We start from the raw sequence: 14471 nt of genomic DNA on the forward strand, positions 1-14471 counted from the left end.
TACTTTATGTTTATCTTATGTAAGTGTAGTGTTAGGGAAAATCACTTCCAGATACTAACACTATTTTTAAAATACACCTTGAAAAACTAACCTGAGTATTATGGATGTGAATTTCGAAGTAAACACTGAAGGTTGATTTAAAAAAAATAAATAATTCCTAATGTTTTTATTGTTGCAGGATATTTTTAGGATGTGCCAAAAATGTTTTTTAATACAACTTTTAGGCTGGTATTTTGGTTACGTTACTTTATATAACTGCACAGTCTTCAGTTTACATCAGCAGCTATTCAGAGTTGAAAGCTCGATGGCAAACCAGCTGAAGGTGGATATTTGTTGATGTCACTGGTCACTGTGGACTAACACAGTGGCACCGACTGGTAATGTTGGTGTCTGGAAGGAGAAAATAGAGCCACATTTTTATTATCATTTGTGACTAAGTCACATTGCCTGTCCGTGTGGATGTCAAACAAAATGAACACTGACTCACCGTCCTGTCCCGTGTCCTGCATGTCCCCCTTTGGTTTTTTTAGTATTCTCCAAATGTAGACATGCCTTTATCTTCTTTCTGAGTTTCTTTAACCTAACTAAAATTTTAAAATTGAGGGGTTGTGTTCTGGCCTGGTTTCCTGTCTGGATTTTGGGGTGTAGCAGAGATGCTGTGACAGCCACCTTGAAGGTCTAGGCTCCTACTCCTGCCTCAGACAGGTTTCTTTCCCAGGTCCTGTGCAATGTCCCTGGCTGCTCTTGGGAGAAAACTCATTGTTCTGTGAACCCTTTGTTGTCCTTCTCAGCCTGTTTGTGTTCTTCAGGTTTTCAGATTATATTGCTGATCTTACAGAATAAGAGATTGTAGGACTCCTGTGCACCTACTTTGAAAAATACAGAGTAGGTCATCTGCATATCAGGGTGACAAACTCCTCTAGAAAAAGGCTCAGCAAAGTTCTGGGCTGAATCGGGAGCAGTTGAAAAGACAAGTTTGTCTGTTCCACTAGGAAATGTCATTCCTTTCCTAAATAACATTTATTTGTGCCAACTGTCAGGGTCCATGGTTTGCATTGCCACGTTCCCCTGATGGGATACAGGTAACTATATGGAATTACAGTGTAGGAGAAGAAACTCTTTACTTGTGGCTCCTTCCTTGACCAGTTATGATTTTTCACTTGTCTCAGTGGATTGGCATTTCTATACCATATTCTGTAATGTAGAAATATTTTCTGATAGTGTTCTGCAATATGAGCACATATTAAAATTAATCAAACCTAATATCCAATTTAATTAGCTATCTGTAACTTATTATATACAATGAATATTTTAATTTCCAATTAAATTATAAAATGCCTTTAAAGTTCCACTTATACCAAAAATACACCATGAAGATGGTGTAGTGACCTCCTCCAGAGTCAGCTGCTGTTCTCTTCCTACAAGTTCAGATGCAAACAAAATTTATTGCAGCTGGTCAACTGTCTGACTCCAGAAGATTGTTTTGAAATTGTCTGTGTTCCAGCATTTTTAATATATTTTCCTTCAACTTTTATATTATGAAAGAGCCACTTGTGATTTATTTAGTAGATACAGTAAAGCAAATTAAACATTTAAGCCTTTTCAAGATGAATCTCATGTAATTCAGTAAAAACTTATCAGCTGGATGACTGGGAAATAGTTTGCAGTGAACAGCTTAGGAACCAAGACACTTCCACGCATATGAAGCTGTTTATAAATTGCTCAGGGCAGTGACTGTGTCCATTTAAAGGCAGTGCATCACTAGAGCAGCATGTACAGCTGCTGAGCAGGAGGCACTGTGTAAGCCTAAAATTAATTTTTGATTACACAGAGGTGAGTTATAACTTTGAATTATTTTGTAACACTTTTTAAAATTAATTGGCTTTTAAAGCTGAAGAAAAAAGTTCTGTAGCTCAGCAGTTATCTGAAATTTGAATTTTGCTGTGTTGAAACTACAAGTAGAATTGGTTTTTTGGTAACTAAATAATGTGTAACCAATTCCTCTCTTTCTTTTTTACTTCTAAAACACTATTCTTGAAAGTGAAAACGCAGTTGATTTTGCTTCATAGGGAAGCTCCAAAAATTCATGTAATGGAGGTTATCTTGGTCAGAGGTTGCTGGAAACAGCCAGATGCAGAATTCAAGGTCAGTTTGCAGCAGCCACCTCTGTGAGATTTATTGGGATTAATGTGCCTGTTCCGTTTGCAGGAAGGTGTGATGGAGACAGTGCTCAGGCAGCGGCAGTGAGAGCGGGCTGAGGGCACTGTGCTCTTCTTCAGAGGGTTGTCCTGGCTCTGTGGTTGTGCTCTGGGCTTGCTGGGTGCCTTCCCCCCGTGCTGCAGCTGGTTCTGGTGCAGCCCTGGAGTCTTTCACAGCAGCTCCCAGTGCATTACACACAAAAACTGGTCCTACAGACCTGATGTGGCCCTGCCACAGTGTTTGTTAATCTAATTAGAGCCAGTGTGTTATGATTCAATCTGCTGGCCATTCTTTTTCTTTCCAAGCAAGAAGTCCAGACGCAGGAGGGCAGGTGTGTAGCCAGCATTGCTCCTGGACCAGTACTGGGGACTCCAGTTGGTTCACTTTGACTTTGCACTCGTGTTTCAGTAAGGCACCAAATGCATCACCTGCTGGATGGATATCAAGTACTACCTGTGAAATTCTACCTGTTAGAACATGGTAGCAATCTAGGGATCACTAGTGAGTAAAATCACTCATTTTATATTTATATTTATATCTGTGTGCAGATGCAATGTCCAACCTCACTGAAATTTTAAATTACTCTTTCCCTGACAAGGCCAGAGAGGCTAATTTAATACTCCATCTGATAAATGGGGGTTAGTAAGTGGAGGAAGAAGGCAGTGGCTTTAAGGAATGATGATAGAGATTCCAACTGGCACTAACCAGTCCTCCTTCTTGAAGGAAAACTCTTTATCTTTGTTTTTCTAGTAAGAGAAATGAAGTGCATTGCAATCTGACATAATGTAAATATTTCACATGTAGGCATTCTAAAGGGGGATATGAAAGGGCCAGGAAACACAGAAAGTATACAAACATTTCTTGGTAGCAAGCACTGCTATTTCTGAGTTGATTCTGCCTCAAATACAAAGAACTTCTGAGTCAGCACATTAAATGATACAAGTATTGTATGGACTCCTTATTCCTCCACATAAATCCCTTTTATGCTGCCAGATGTTTATGTATAACACACTGAAATCTGGATCTGGTGCTGCTTTCTTGTGGTTGTATGCAATTCCTACTCAGACTTCTTATTTCCTGCTAATACCACTGCAAATCTAAAAATTGTCTGGATTTTAACCTTATTTGAGGAAATCTTCTTTTGCAGTAGCCCTTTTCATTTCAGATAGAGTGAAATGTGTGCTGTGCTTCACAGTAAGGAGTATGCATAATAACTTGGTAGAAACATATTGGTTATTACTAATTGTAGCAGAGGGCAACGATGATTCAGTAATTTGATTACTGATTTTGATAGCAGTAAAATCTTAGAATTCTTCAGTAGTAATTTAAAAGGAGATGTAGATTCTCATTTAGATCTTGCTGTTCTTAGTGATGCAAGTTACTGGATCCAAATCGTTACTCAACTGCCTGTTCAAACCCTTTGTGAGTGGTACAGGTTATAGTGCTAAATCCTGCATCACTTGAGGTGACCAAACCAGCAGATGCCTGTTCCCCAAGAAGGATAGGTGGCAGGAAGTGTTGGAATAATCCTCAGGAGGAAAACAGCCTGGAGATGCCCAGCTTTATTTACTCATTAGGCATAAGGGAAACTTCAGAATCTGGACTCTGCTCTGCCCTGTAGCGAGGGTCTGAACACATTTCAAAAGCTGGATATAATCCCGCTTAGGGTTTTTGACAAATCAAAGTCCAGAATAGAAAGCTGTTTCCAAGTAGGAACAATTCATAAAAAGATGGTAATATTTCTCTGCTATTGGATCATCTGGAGGGGACTTATGTTGCACCAGTCTGTGAGCATCCAGTAGGAGACAGTTCAGCTTCCTATGCTGTCATTACAGGAGGCTTTTCCTATTTAGTTTTGTCCTAGATAGAGAAGGACTGTCTGTACCTATATGATGATGGTGTGTTTACCAGAACATTCTTTCTTGGAAAAGGCTTTGTCCAGTAGCCATCCTGCAGTCCAGATCCCACGTAGGAGTAACGGGCACTTGACAAAGCTGCCTCTTTCCCGTGTGCCTTTGTTTCTGTTGGAGAAGAGAATTCAGAAACTGGTGCCACAGCACAGTCTTATTTCTTGGCTTTACTGAGGTTTTGTCATGGAACAATTGGTGCTGTGCTCTCTCAGGTTGTTGGAGAGCCTCTCCAAGAGGAGAAATTCACAGGCCTTGCCTTTCAGCCTCACTCTGTTCCCAGTGGGTATGTGGGGGGCCACGGGATCTGAGAAGCAAAGGATTGGTGCAGAAAATTGATGCCAGCTTTCAAGAGCAAGGAAGCTAATTCAGGGAACAATTTCATCCAAGGTTAATGGAAGAACAGACCTCCAACACAGTATCAATTGGATCAAGCTTAAAGCAATCAGTTATGCCCTGGTAGCTATAACTCCAGCCCAGGTCAGCCAGGCAGCACTGGTGATGTTTTACAACACTTTCTCAGTGGCTTTTATCAATAAGGAAGGAGAAACAAGTTTTTCAATTCCATTTCTAGAGTAATACTCTCTGTGCCCCATTGAGGGAAAGAAAACCTTTTTCAGGAGCTCCCAACAAAATAGTAGTTGTAGATTCTATTCCAGATAGTTTATAGAGGGAGTGAAATGGAACGTGTATATAAATGGGGGGGCAGCTGAACGTGGAGCTGCTCTCCCATGATCAGTGTGTGCAGCCAGGGTCTCCTGTCAGTTCTGAGGGGTGTGCTGCAGTGGAGTATTTTCTCCTTGTTCACAATGCTCTGTGTTTTGAGTTCTTGCTTCCAAAAAATTCAACTCTAAAGGTTATTGGCCTTTCTAGGCTGTGAAACAAATGTCCGACAAACTGGTGTGATTGTTCATCCCTCTTTCTGCTCCCAGAGGTTAATTGTCAGCCATCACTGCTGTGGAAGGTCAGCAGTGCAAAGCTATTGTCACTTTTTCTGCTTTATCAATTCAGAAAAGGATTTTCTCCATCAAAATAATATTCATTAAGCCAGAAAATTTGAAGGGAAGTTGTAGCTATTTTCCTGGGAAATTCGTCGTCCATGTCCTAAAATCTCCATTGTGTTGATCCAAGCATTTATGCTTTTGGACACCACCATGGAACTGCTCTCCCAAAAACTGACCCTTTGCTTGATGTAGAAGGAGGTCAGGAGTGGCAGAAGATCAGGGCCCAGAGGTTGAACCTCTTTATTTTGATGTTTGTGTTTGCCTTTGCTGGCTTAAAGGGTTTGTGAAACTGTGGTCTAGTGTCTCTAAGTCCCACGAGGTGTTTCCTAGACTGCCTTTCAGGTTCTAGTATTAATAAAGGTTAGCTTAGCCATTTAAAATTATTTATTCATGTCTCTGTGAGGGCTAAATTGTGCTTAATATCCCATTAAAGTCTAACAGCTTCTTACTCTAAGTAAGTGAAAACTACTGCCTTACAAGTAGTAGGAGTTATTCAGTAACCTTTAACTACTGCGTTGTGTTTTCAATGAATCGTCACATTGGTAAGGTCAGGATTTATTTGTATGTGAAATCAGTATTCCTTCTGAAGAAATTGACAGCTGGAATAGGCCTGGAATTCTGCCAGAGATGATGTTTGTCATGAAGCAAGCCAAAAAAGACTGTGCTCTCCCATGCCTGACTTTTCCACTTGCAGTTCTGTCTCTGCAGTTGCACTGGAGCAGCTGCTCCTGGTGCTGCTGTAAATCAGATCATCCACAACTCCTTTCACTTTGTTTAATCTCATCCCTTAATTGAAGACGTGGCCTAAGTGTCTCCTAATACCAGCCCCTTAGAGTTTTAATCTCTGTTACTGAATTACCTGCTTAAACAGCCAATAGATCATTTAAAAAGAGATTGCAGTGGAGTTAGTGCCGTGCAGCTCCTTATCCTGTGAGCTGTCCTGCTCTCCTGAATGTGCTCAGAGATCCCAGTCATCCAACTGGGCCTGGGAAATCTGCTGAGTGGGAATAGGCATTACAGAACAGCCTCATTTCTTTATTAGACTTCCAAATGGGATCCTGTGCCATCCCAAGCATGTATTGCTGGTAGAGAAATATCACTAGCCTTTTGGTGTGCTTTTTTACTATGTAATTTTTTCTAAGTGTGGTGAAGACATACTGATTTGACACAGTATAATTGCATGACATGGGAGATTTCTATAGGGATATCACTTTAAAGACAACCACAGTCTTTATGTCAGTCACTTGGAAGTGAACAAAAATACACAAAAATGCCCTCAGGTAATACCTGCCTGCATCAGGAGGGATGCAGTTACAGAGAATTTGGGTATCAGTGTGCTGGCAAGTGCTCAATCTGTTTATGATCACAAGGTTTCTAGAGAAAACACTGGTGCCAAGCTTTAACTCAGTAATGTTTGCAAGTCACGTGTCATACAGTTACTAAACAAAAAAGTTTCTTGCGTTCAAGAGCGTCATAAGAAAATATTAACACAAAATAGTGTTCATTATTTCAGTAGCACGAGACTGTTAAAAATTTCAGTGACTCACATTGTAAAATTTCTATTGTTTGAGTTGCCTGCTTCTGACCAAGTTCTACTTTTATTTCAGTTTTTAATATATCTTGGCATGCTAAGTTCTAAAATCTGCCGGTGTCATTCCAGGTTTGCCTGAATCCATTGTTGCTGCAGCGTGTGCCAGAAGTGGCCAGAGAGTTCTTCACGTGGATTCGTAAGTGACTCCAGTAATGCCTCTTTTGAAGAACTGAACTGTGTCTGTGTCTGTGCCAGTGAGCGCTGCAGGGCTTCTCTTGTGTTCATCTGGCATCAAGTAACGTTATGCTTCTGTCTCTGCCTTATTTTGGGGTGTTATTTCCATCAACAGAACAGGCAGTTTTTGCCTGCTGGCTCAGGAATTTGGAAGATCAGTGCTGTGGTGAAGGATGCTGTGATTGCTCCTTCTTTGGTACAGGCAGGAATGGTCACAGCTTTAGTGCCCTTCATTCTCATTCCTGACACTAATTATCCCTCTCTGTTTGGTGAGAATAACTTCTGTTATTTCAGCATTTTATTTTCATTGGCTATCAAAGTCTGTAATAATGTGAGCCCCTGGGTTTCTTTTAGCCATGCCTGTTTTTAGCTTTGATGGAGAGCTTTCAGAAGATTCACAGGAGCAGCAATTAGAACAGTGGAATACAGATTTTGTTCATTACTGTTTCACTTAAATGTGCTTATTTACATTCACACGTGCTTTTATAATGAAGTCCTCCACGTTTGATGCCTTTCTCCTGTGGAGTTGTTTCCCAGCTCTAGTGCAGGAAAAGGTGTTCTTAACCAAGGTGTTCTTCCCTCATATTAATAGCTGCCCCTTTAATTGGTGTATGTGCTTCCTGGATCATGGTCTAGAATCCATACCTCGGCCAAGAAAAATAGAAATGTTTAACTGTAAAGCCCCAGCCCCATAAAGAGGGAAGCGTTTCAGGCCATCTGCTTTTTGTGTTTAAGTGTTCTTGCAAAAAAAGCCTCCAAAACCAACAGAAAACCAGCACCCGATGCCGTTTGAATTCTAAATGAAAAGTTGAGTCTTGGAAAGGTTGCCAGAGATTCATCTGAATTAAAACATTTTATTGTTACTTACTTTGTCTGGTTTAATATACTCGTTTCTAGATGAATTTTCAAGTTTTGTTTTACTGAGGTAGCAGTATAATTGAAAATTCGTCAACCAAAAAAGCTGTTTATATTCAGAATATCACTGTTTAACAATGTATAATTTTCCTTCTTTAAGGATCATGAATTTAAAATCTTCTCAGGGTACAAGGAAATGAGATCTGGAGTTACTGAAATGCTTATGTTAGGTGTGGTACTGTGATTAATCTGTTGTTCCCTACAAAACTCTGAGTTAAGTTGAGCACAAGGTATTGAAAATGTATATGCATAAAGTCTTTGTTTACAGTTTACTTGCACTCATTACCTTGTGTACCTCACTTTATTATTTTTAATCCCCATCCGTGTTTGCATTTATCATAATATACTGCATAGGTGATTATGGGAGATAGTTTTGAAGTGGCCTGTTATAAAATACTAAGTTCTAAGTTTGATTTATAAACACTGTCCAAGCATCACCATCAGCAGTAGCTAATCTTATTCAAAATAGTCACTTCACTGCAGTGTTGCCATAAATTCCTGCAGACTGATTTTTAAACTGAAGTTAGCTTCTGCCAACTAGTAATTGAAGGAGCTCTATTTCTCTGTGCCAGCTATCTGTCTCAATAAACATAAAATCTGTGGTTCTTTTCAGAGAGCTACATTTACTGTAGATATTAATGAGCTGTTGACATGTGAAATTTCAAGGATATTTGTTAAGTGATTTAGAAAAGTAATTTGCAATTTAAAATGTGGAGATTGGCACTTTGTTTAAACTCGGAGTTGCTGAAGAAAGGTAGAACAAGACTAAAAGTGGATTACTTGAAGTGAATATACTTCCCATACTAATTGTGCTTATGCAAAGGACTTTCTCCTAACAGTTTGCTAAAGTTTCTGCTTTTGGTCCTTTGCTTATTTGCCTCTTACAATTATATCTCTGTAATAATTATATCTCTGTTTGGATACTGAGGATGGGGCAGTTCGAGGTCAGGATGCTTTGCTACCTCTTGTGTTTGATTTTCAGCAGCTAGAATACAGCATTTGTAGGCTGTATTTTTATTGTCTATGTCCTTCCTCATTGACTTATTCATCTTCTCATGTAGAATTTAATTAGAGGCAAAGGAATGTCAAGATGCAGAATTTTAACTTCTCTTCAACGAGAATTAGAGTAACCTGGGCATGTCTTGCTTCTTGGCACCTTATTTTTTGACCTTACTTTGCTTGAGTGTTCTTTGTGTCCAAAATTCTCCCATCTGAGCACGCAAAAGTGTGCTGGGCCCTGTCCCTGTCCCTCCCCCCTCCAAGATACCTGCTTTGTAGTTTGTTCCACACCTTGTTAGACAGTCTATCTCATTTTTTTCAGAACTTGTAAAATGTACGTTGTAAGAGAACCTTGTGTGTTCATCCAGCCTTCTTTTGGATCTTGAAATGAGGGAGCTGTGTAAGTACAGCAACCAGAGAGCAAAAAGGTTGCTTTTTAAAGCAGGTCAGCTTCTTGTAAGAAAAATAAAGGAATTCTTTAATTTCAGTAACCAAAACTAGGCAAAACATCCTTAATTCTGGTATCTTCTGACCTTTTTTGAAAAAGTTGTTTTTATATTTATTTTGATTTAGGATGTGATCTCCAAAGGTATTAGTAAGATGGTCTCAGCTGGTCCATGGTCACGTTCATATCCCAGGATATAACGTGATGTAGCACAAGTGGCTGCCACCATCACCCTTTTGTTGGGCTGAAGGATCTCGAGCTGTTTGGGTTAAACCCTTCCTCCTGGAAGGCCAGGAAGTGCAGTCCTCTTCTCATGCTCCTCAACACGATCCCTCTGCCAGAATGGGAATTTTTCATACCTTTGACTGTGTTCTTAATAGGTAGTACAGGAAACTTTATGGGTTTGAAACATAGGTCATTTTGTGTTCAGCTCCTTAAAATCGATGTGGCAGTAACTTCCTTTGGAAAAGACAGCAGCTCTGATGGGTCAGGACTTCTTTCTGGAAGATCAGATGCAGGATGGACACAGAGAGGCAGCTCTTGGGCACAATTGTGAGGCATCAGCAGCTTTTCTCCAGCCATCACCAGCTCCGAGTGCTCCAGCCTGGCGGTTGTGACATGGCCTGGGAACAGGCACGGGCCAGGAAAGGCTTTTCCAGTTCTCACTTCTATTGACTCGTGTTTCTCCTGCTTTCACAAGTGGCCACTTTCTCAAATTGCAGTCTGCCTTCAAAAGAACACGTTAGATATTCTCTTGGTTCAGATTCCAAGATTGTTAATCAGTTGGAAACAATTTGTGGTTTCAGTGTTCTGGACTGGGATTTGCAAATTCTTTTGAAGAATTTGAAGGAAAATGGTGTTAATAACTGAGAAAAAAGTCACAAGTTAATGTAGGAGAAGAGAGAATTAAGCTTTTTGCAGAGGTGAATTTGTACTTGGGCTGTATTTCCAAAACTTTGCCAGATGGCTTCAGTAGTTCTTCTGTTGACTCTGAACTACAGATACAAGATTTGAAAAACGTGGAGTAAGAGCAGCAGTTTTGTAATTCAGGTGAAAGCCCAGGTAATACAGGAGGAGTTTTGAGCAAATATAACCTAGGAAGTAGTGTATGGTAGGAAAAGAAAACATCTGTGCTCTAACTTAGTAAAAAAAATAGTTTCTGCCTCTGCTGTTACTCCTTCAAAATGTTTCCTTTCTTAGTTAGGGGATAATTGAATTATAACCCTAAAAAAAGGGAGAGAATATCCATCTTTGTAATTTGCTAGTAGAGCAAAAGAAGAGAGGATTTTAGTCCTTGAGATTTTGGGACAATATTTTAGCTTTAATTAGGCTTTGATCTTCACCATTACTTTAAGGAATTCCTCAGTTCATCTTCAGGGCAATTATAACAAAAATGTTTGGTTACAAAGGACCCCTAATTGTAAAACCATTAGTCAGCTCTTTTCAGAATTCCTCCTCAAGATTTTTGCTAAAAACTTTGCTCATTATGTCAGTAATCATGTCTCGTCTGTCTTCTTCCTGTAGTGTTTTCAGTTGAGAAAATTAAGCAATCTGATTCATCATGTAAGGCAAGGGAAACTAATTAAAATTCCAGGATAAAAAAAAACCTGGAAGTTGCTTCTTAAGGAGATGATATTGAGCTTGAAAAGGGTGCTCACAAATAAACTTATGTAACTTCCTGTGAAGATAACATATTCATTTGTCTTACTGAGAGCTGTAACTTATTAAATATTCTAAATATGTATGGCTTTTATTGGTGTAGGTTCAAGAAACCCACTCTTAATTTTAGGCAGGTGTTTTCTGTGATTTTGGTGATCAATGGCCTTGCTTGCTCTGACAGCCAGATTGTATTCCATATTCAAGAAACTTGCAACTAAAGCAGCAGATTTCCTTAAAAATAAATCTTCATGGCTGTGTTTTTTGGAAATCCCAGAAGTGACGGATGATACAGAGATATTGAACTTTTTATTCTGTGGCATCTTAACAAGCATCAAGAAGTTCACCTGCACCATTGACAGGTCAGACAAAGCTGGAGATGATCACAGCATGCAACTACCAGGGACTGGTTTACAGGCTGGAATCTGACAGAACTGGGTATTTAATAATTTAATCCTTGTTGCTTTGTGTTCTGTGTGACACCAAACAGCAGTACTTTTTAAGCTCACCCATGTCATTCACACAGCAAGGTAAGGATGAGCTCCTTGTTAAAGAGGAATGGAATTTCTGGTTGGAAACCATCTGCAGATGGAGCTGTGGTGCTTGGAGTGACCAAACTGCAGGGTCTGGTCCCGGTGCCCCCAGCTCTGGGACGCCACATTGTGTCGTTGGAGCCGCCTTTACTCAGAGGATGCCAGATTTTGTTGTCTTTGCACAAGATGTCCTATTTATGTTCTTCACTGTTGCCTTGCAGGAGCTGAAAGACTTTTTTAGGTCAGTTTGTAGTCAGGAGCAATTAGGCCCTGCTCAGCAGACATCTGTCCTTCATATGCTAAGTAAGCACCGTGGTCCAGAGCATCACCCTCTGGTGCTGGAGCGGGGCTGACACTCCTAATGAAGTCTTTGTCAGGGCAGATCAGCCCTGTCAAAAACATCCCATCGTAAATCCAGGCAGGAGAATCTAACCTGAATTCAGCTGTGCACTGTTATCACACTTAGCTCCACAGTTCAGAAGCAGAGGAAGTTACGATAAGATTTTAAGATCATTTGATATAACAGCCTTCGCATTATTCTGTAAAATGCAAGCCCATCTTCCCCCCTAAATTTAATTTTATTTTTTTTCAGTGTTTGCAGTAACATTAGATAACCCTTCAGGAGGGTATTTTTGGTGTCTTTCAGGCTTCTGAACTGTCAGCACACAGTGCCAGAAAACAGAGTTAAATCCTGAAATGACTGTTTTACTTTGCAAGAACTGGTGATTTTTTAAAATGTAATTGCTCTTTTGTTTTTTCTCTCGGAGTTGTTAAATATTTAGGATGTGCTGTGCATGACAACAAAAGCTAACTTAATCTGACTGATGTTTACAGAAATGTTGATAGAACATTTTAAAAAAGGTGAGCATAGACTTTCTTTGATTAATAACAGAACTATTAATTTTCTGTGATGTAAAAGAAGTAAACTAATCTTTTTCAAGCAAGAAGGTGGTAAATAGAAACTGGGAAGTGCTCAGGGAGGGATGATCATTTTGTACAAATCAGTTCCTTTGGCTCCACCTGCAGTACATGGAGTTCAGTAAGAATTTTGCCAGAGCATCTTCACAGGCTGTAATAGGCAAAATCCGTTCAGCAGATAAACAGTAAAGTGAACTTTCCTTTATTTGACATAATGGGTAAGAGGGTCAGTCTTGTCCAAGAAGCAGAATTACCTGTACTTTCTTTTTCCTCACAAGTGCTTTTCTCAGCATTATCCATTTATCCCCCAAATACTTTGATTTTGGACCATAGTCTGTTTGGTCGGAGAGGGATACAAATGAAGAAAAAGGGAAATTTTGCATCTCATTCAGCGTTGTGAGATACCAATTTTTATATATTCTGCATCTAAAAAATCTGTCATGGAAAATGTTTTGAATGTCTCAAACTTTGTTGTTTTTTCTTTAATGTGAAAAGGCTGTGTTTTATCTGTCCATCAAGTTTTTCTGTTGTTTTTTTTTTTCTTTACAGGAGAAATTACTATGGTGGAAACTGGGCCAGCTTTAGTTTTTCAGGGTTATTATCCTGGATTAAAGAAAATCAGGTAAAAATTTCTTCAATGACTTCTTTTAGTGTTCCTTAACATTAAATCTGTGTTGTTTGCATGATTTATCACAAGACAAATCACCACAATGCTCTTTTTCTTTGGTAATTTGACAGATCAAAGAGGTTTCTAGTTTCCAGCTTTACTGGTTGAGCCTTACCCATCTGGCCTGGCACTCTGAGGCTCTGCTGTGCCTGGGTTGTTCACGTTACTGAGACCAGTCTTGTGCTCAGTCATACTTTCTGAGTTCTTGAATTTATATAGAACCCACCAGGCTATTGTCTGGTCTTTTCCCTTTCCTGTTTGATTATTTTCCACTCCCTGATGTTTCAGTCCCTTCTGGTTTTCTCGTTTGCATTCAGCTGATTCTTCTTTACTGGATCCTTCCATTGAAATGTCCTGTAACCAGGACAAAAAGATTAATGCTGACAGTGTATTTTTCAATGACCAAAGTTTATCTAATTCATGACAGTCCACTAGAAATCTCCTGAAGAGGATATTTATTTAGGAGATGGAGCACTTGGGCTGTATTAGCAACTGCCTGTTCCTGTTATTTACAGAGGCGTTCAGAGCCTGTTGGGCCGTAGAAGATGGAAGTGTTTCAGCTCAGTCTCATCCCTGCTCATTCCACTGTGTTGCCTCTTGGTATAATCAGAGGAGTTGCTCAGTGACAGAACTTCATATTCTCAGGGTTCTGCTACATGATTTAGAGATTCCTGTGTGGGCAGATTGATACAACACCCAAATCACTGGTGTTTTTTCCATTTGGTCTCCATTCAAATAGTTTTGTCACAAAATTTGGATCTAACCTGGCTGTGGCAAACCTTAGTAGATAGTATTCAAAGTTACCTTCAGCTCACTACTAAAGCTTGTACTCCATTTAACACTGTCTTTTCAGATTACTAGAGTTAGTCCTGTGGTACAAATGTTGCCCTGCTGCAATACAGCAAGCAGCTTTATTGTTTTAACTCCTAAATCTGAATAGAAAAAACATTATGATCTTTTTCTTATATTAGATGGTACATATTATTTGGGACTGCAGAGATTTGTAGCTCAAGAACAGCTCACACAGTACAACGTGTAATTGTATAATTGTTCTTTGTAAGCAAACGACGGATCTCGGTGATGAATGTGAAGACTGGAAAAAACTGATCCTTGAGGATGAAGAAGCCATTCCTCTGAGCAGGAAGGATAAAACTATTCAACATGTAGAAGATTTCTGTTTTGGAGAGTAAGTAGAAATATAGGAATGTGTGAATAATTTTATATGCCCAGAGGGAAATGATCATATTGTGCTCTTGGCTTCAAGCATTTCGCCACACACATGTAAAATGAACTAAGTACACAAGAACAGGAACACAAATGGATTTTAACTGTGAAATATTTCATTGTGCTGAAGTGATAAAGGAATATTTGCCTTCTGTCCTTTTTATATGCAAGGGATTTAACTTACTGAGGTTAAATCCACTGAGTATAAATTTAACTAACTGAACTATGTATTTATTTAT

General features: G+C 39.4%; 1 protein-coding gene across 1 annotated transcript in view; it reads left to right on the plus strand.

Moving 5' to 3' along the window:
- CHM (CHM Rab escort protein) overlaps positions 1-14471 on the plus strand; it is a 50830-nt gene that overhangs the window by 2940 nt on the left and 33419 nt on the right. Inside the window, exons 2-4 of the mRNA XM_027737458.2 lie at positions 6771-6837; positions 12891-12963; positions 14070-14194. Of these exons, the coding sequence (XP_027593259.1) occupies positions 6771-6837; positions 12891-12963; positions 14070-14194 (265 nt within the window). The remainder of the gene's footprint in view (positions 1-6770; positions 6838-12890; positions 12964-14069; positions 14195-14471) is intronic.

This window comes from Pipra filicauda, unplaced genomic scaffold (genome assembly GCF_003945595.2).
Source record: "Pipra filicauda isolate LSUMZ 115617 unplaced genomic scaffold, ASM394559v2 scaffold274_size1021923_pilon, whole genome shotgun sequence".
NCBI classification, from domain to species: domain Eukaryota; kingdom Metazoa; phylum Chordata; class Aves; order Passeriformes; family Pipridae; genus Pipra; species Pipra filicauda.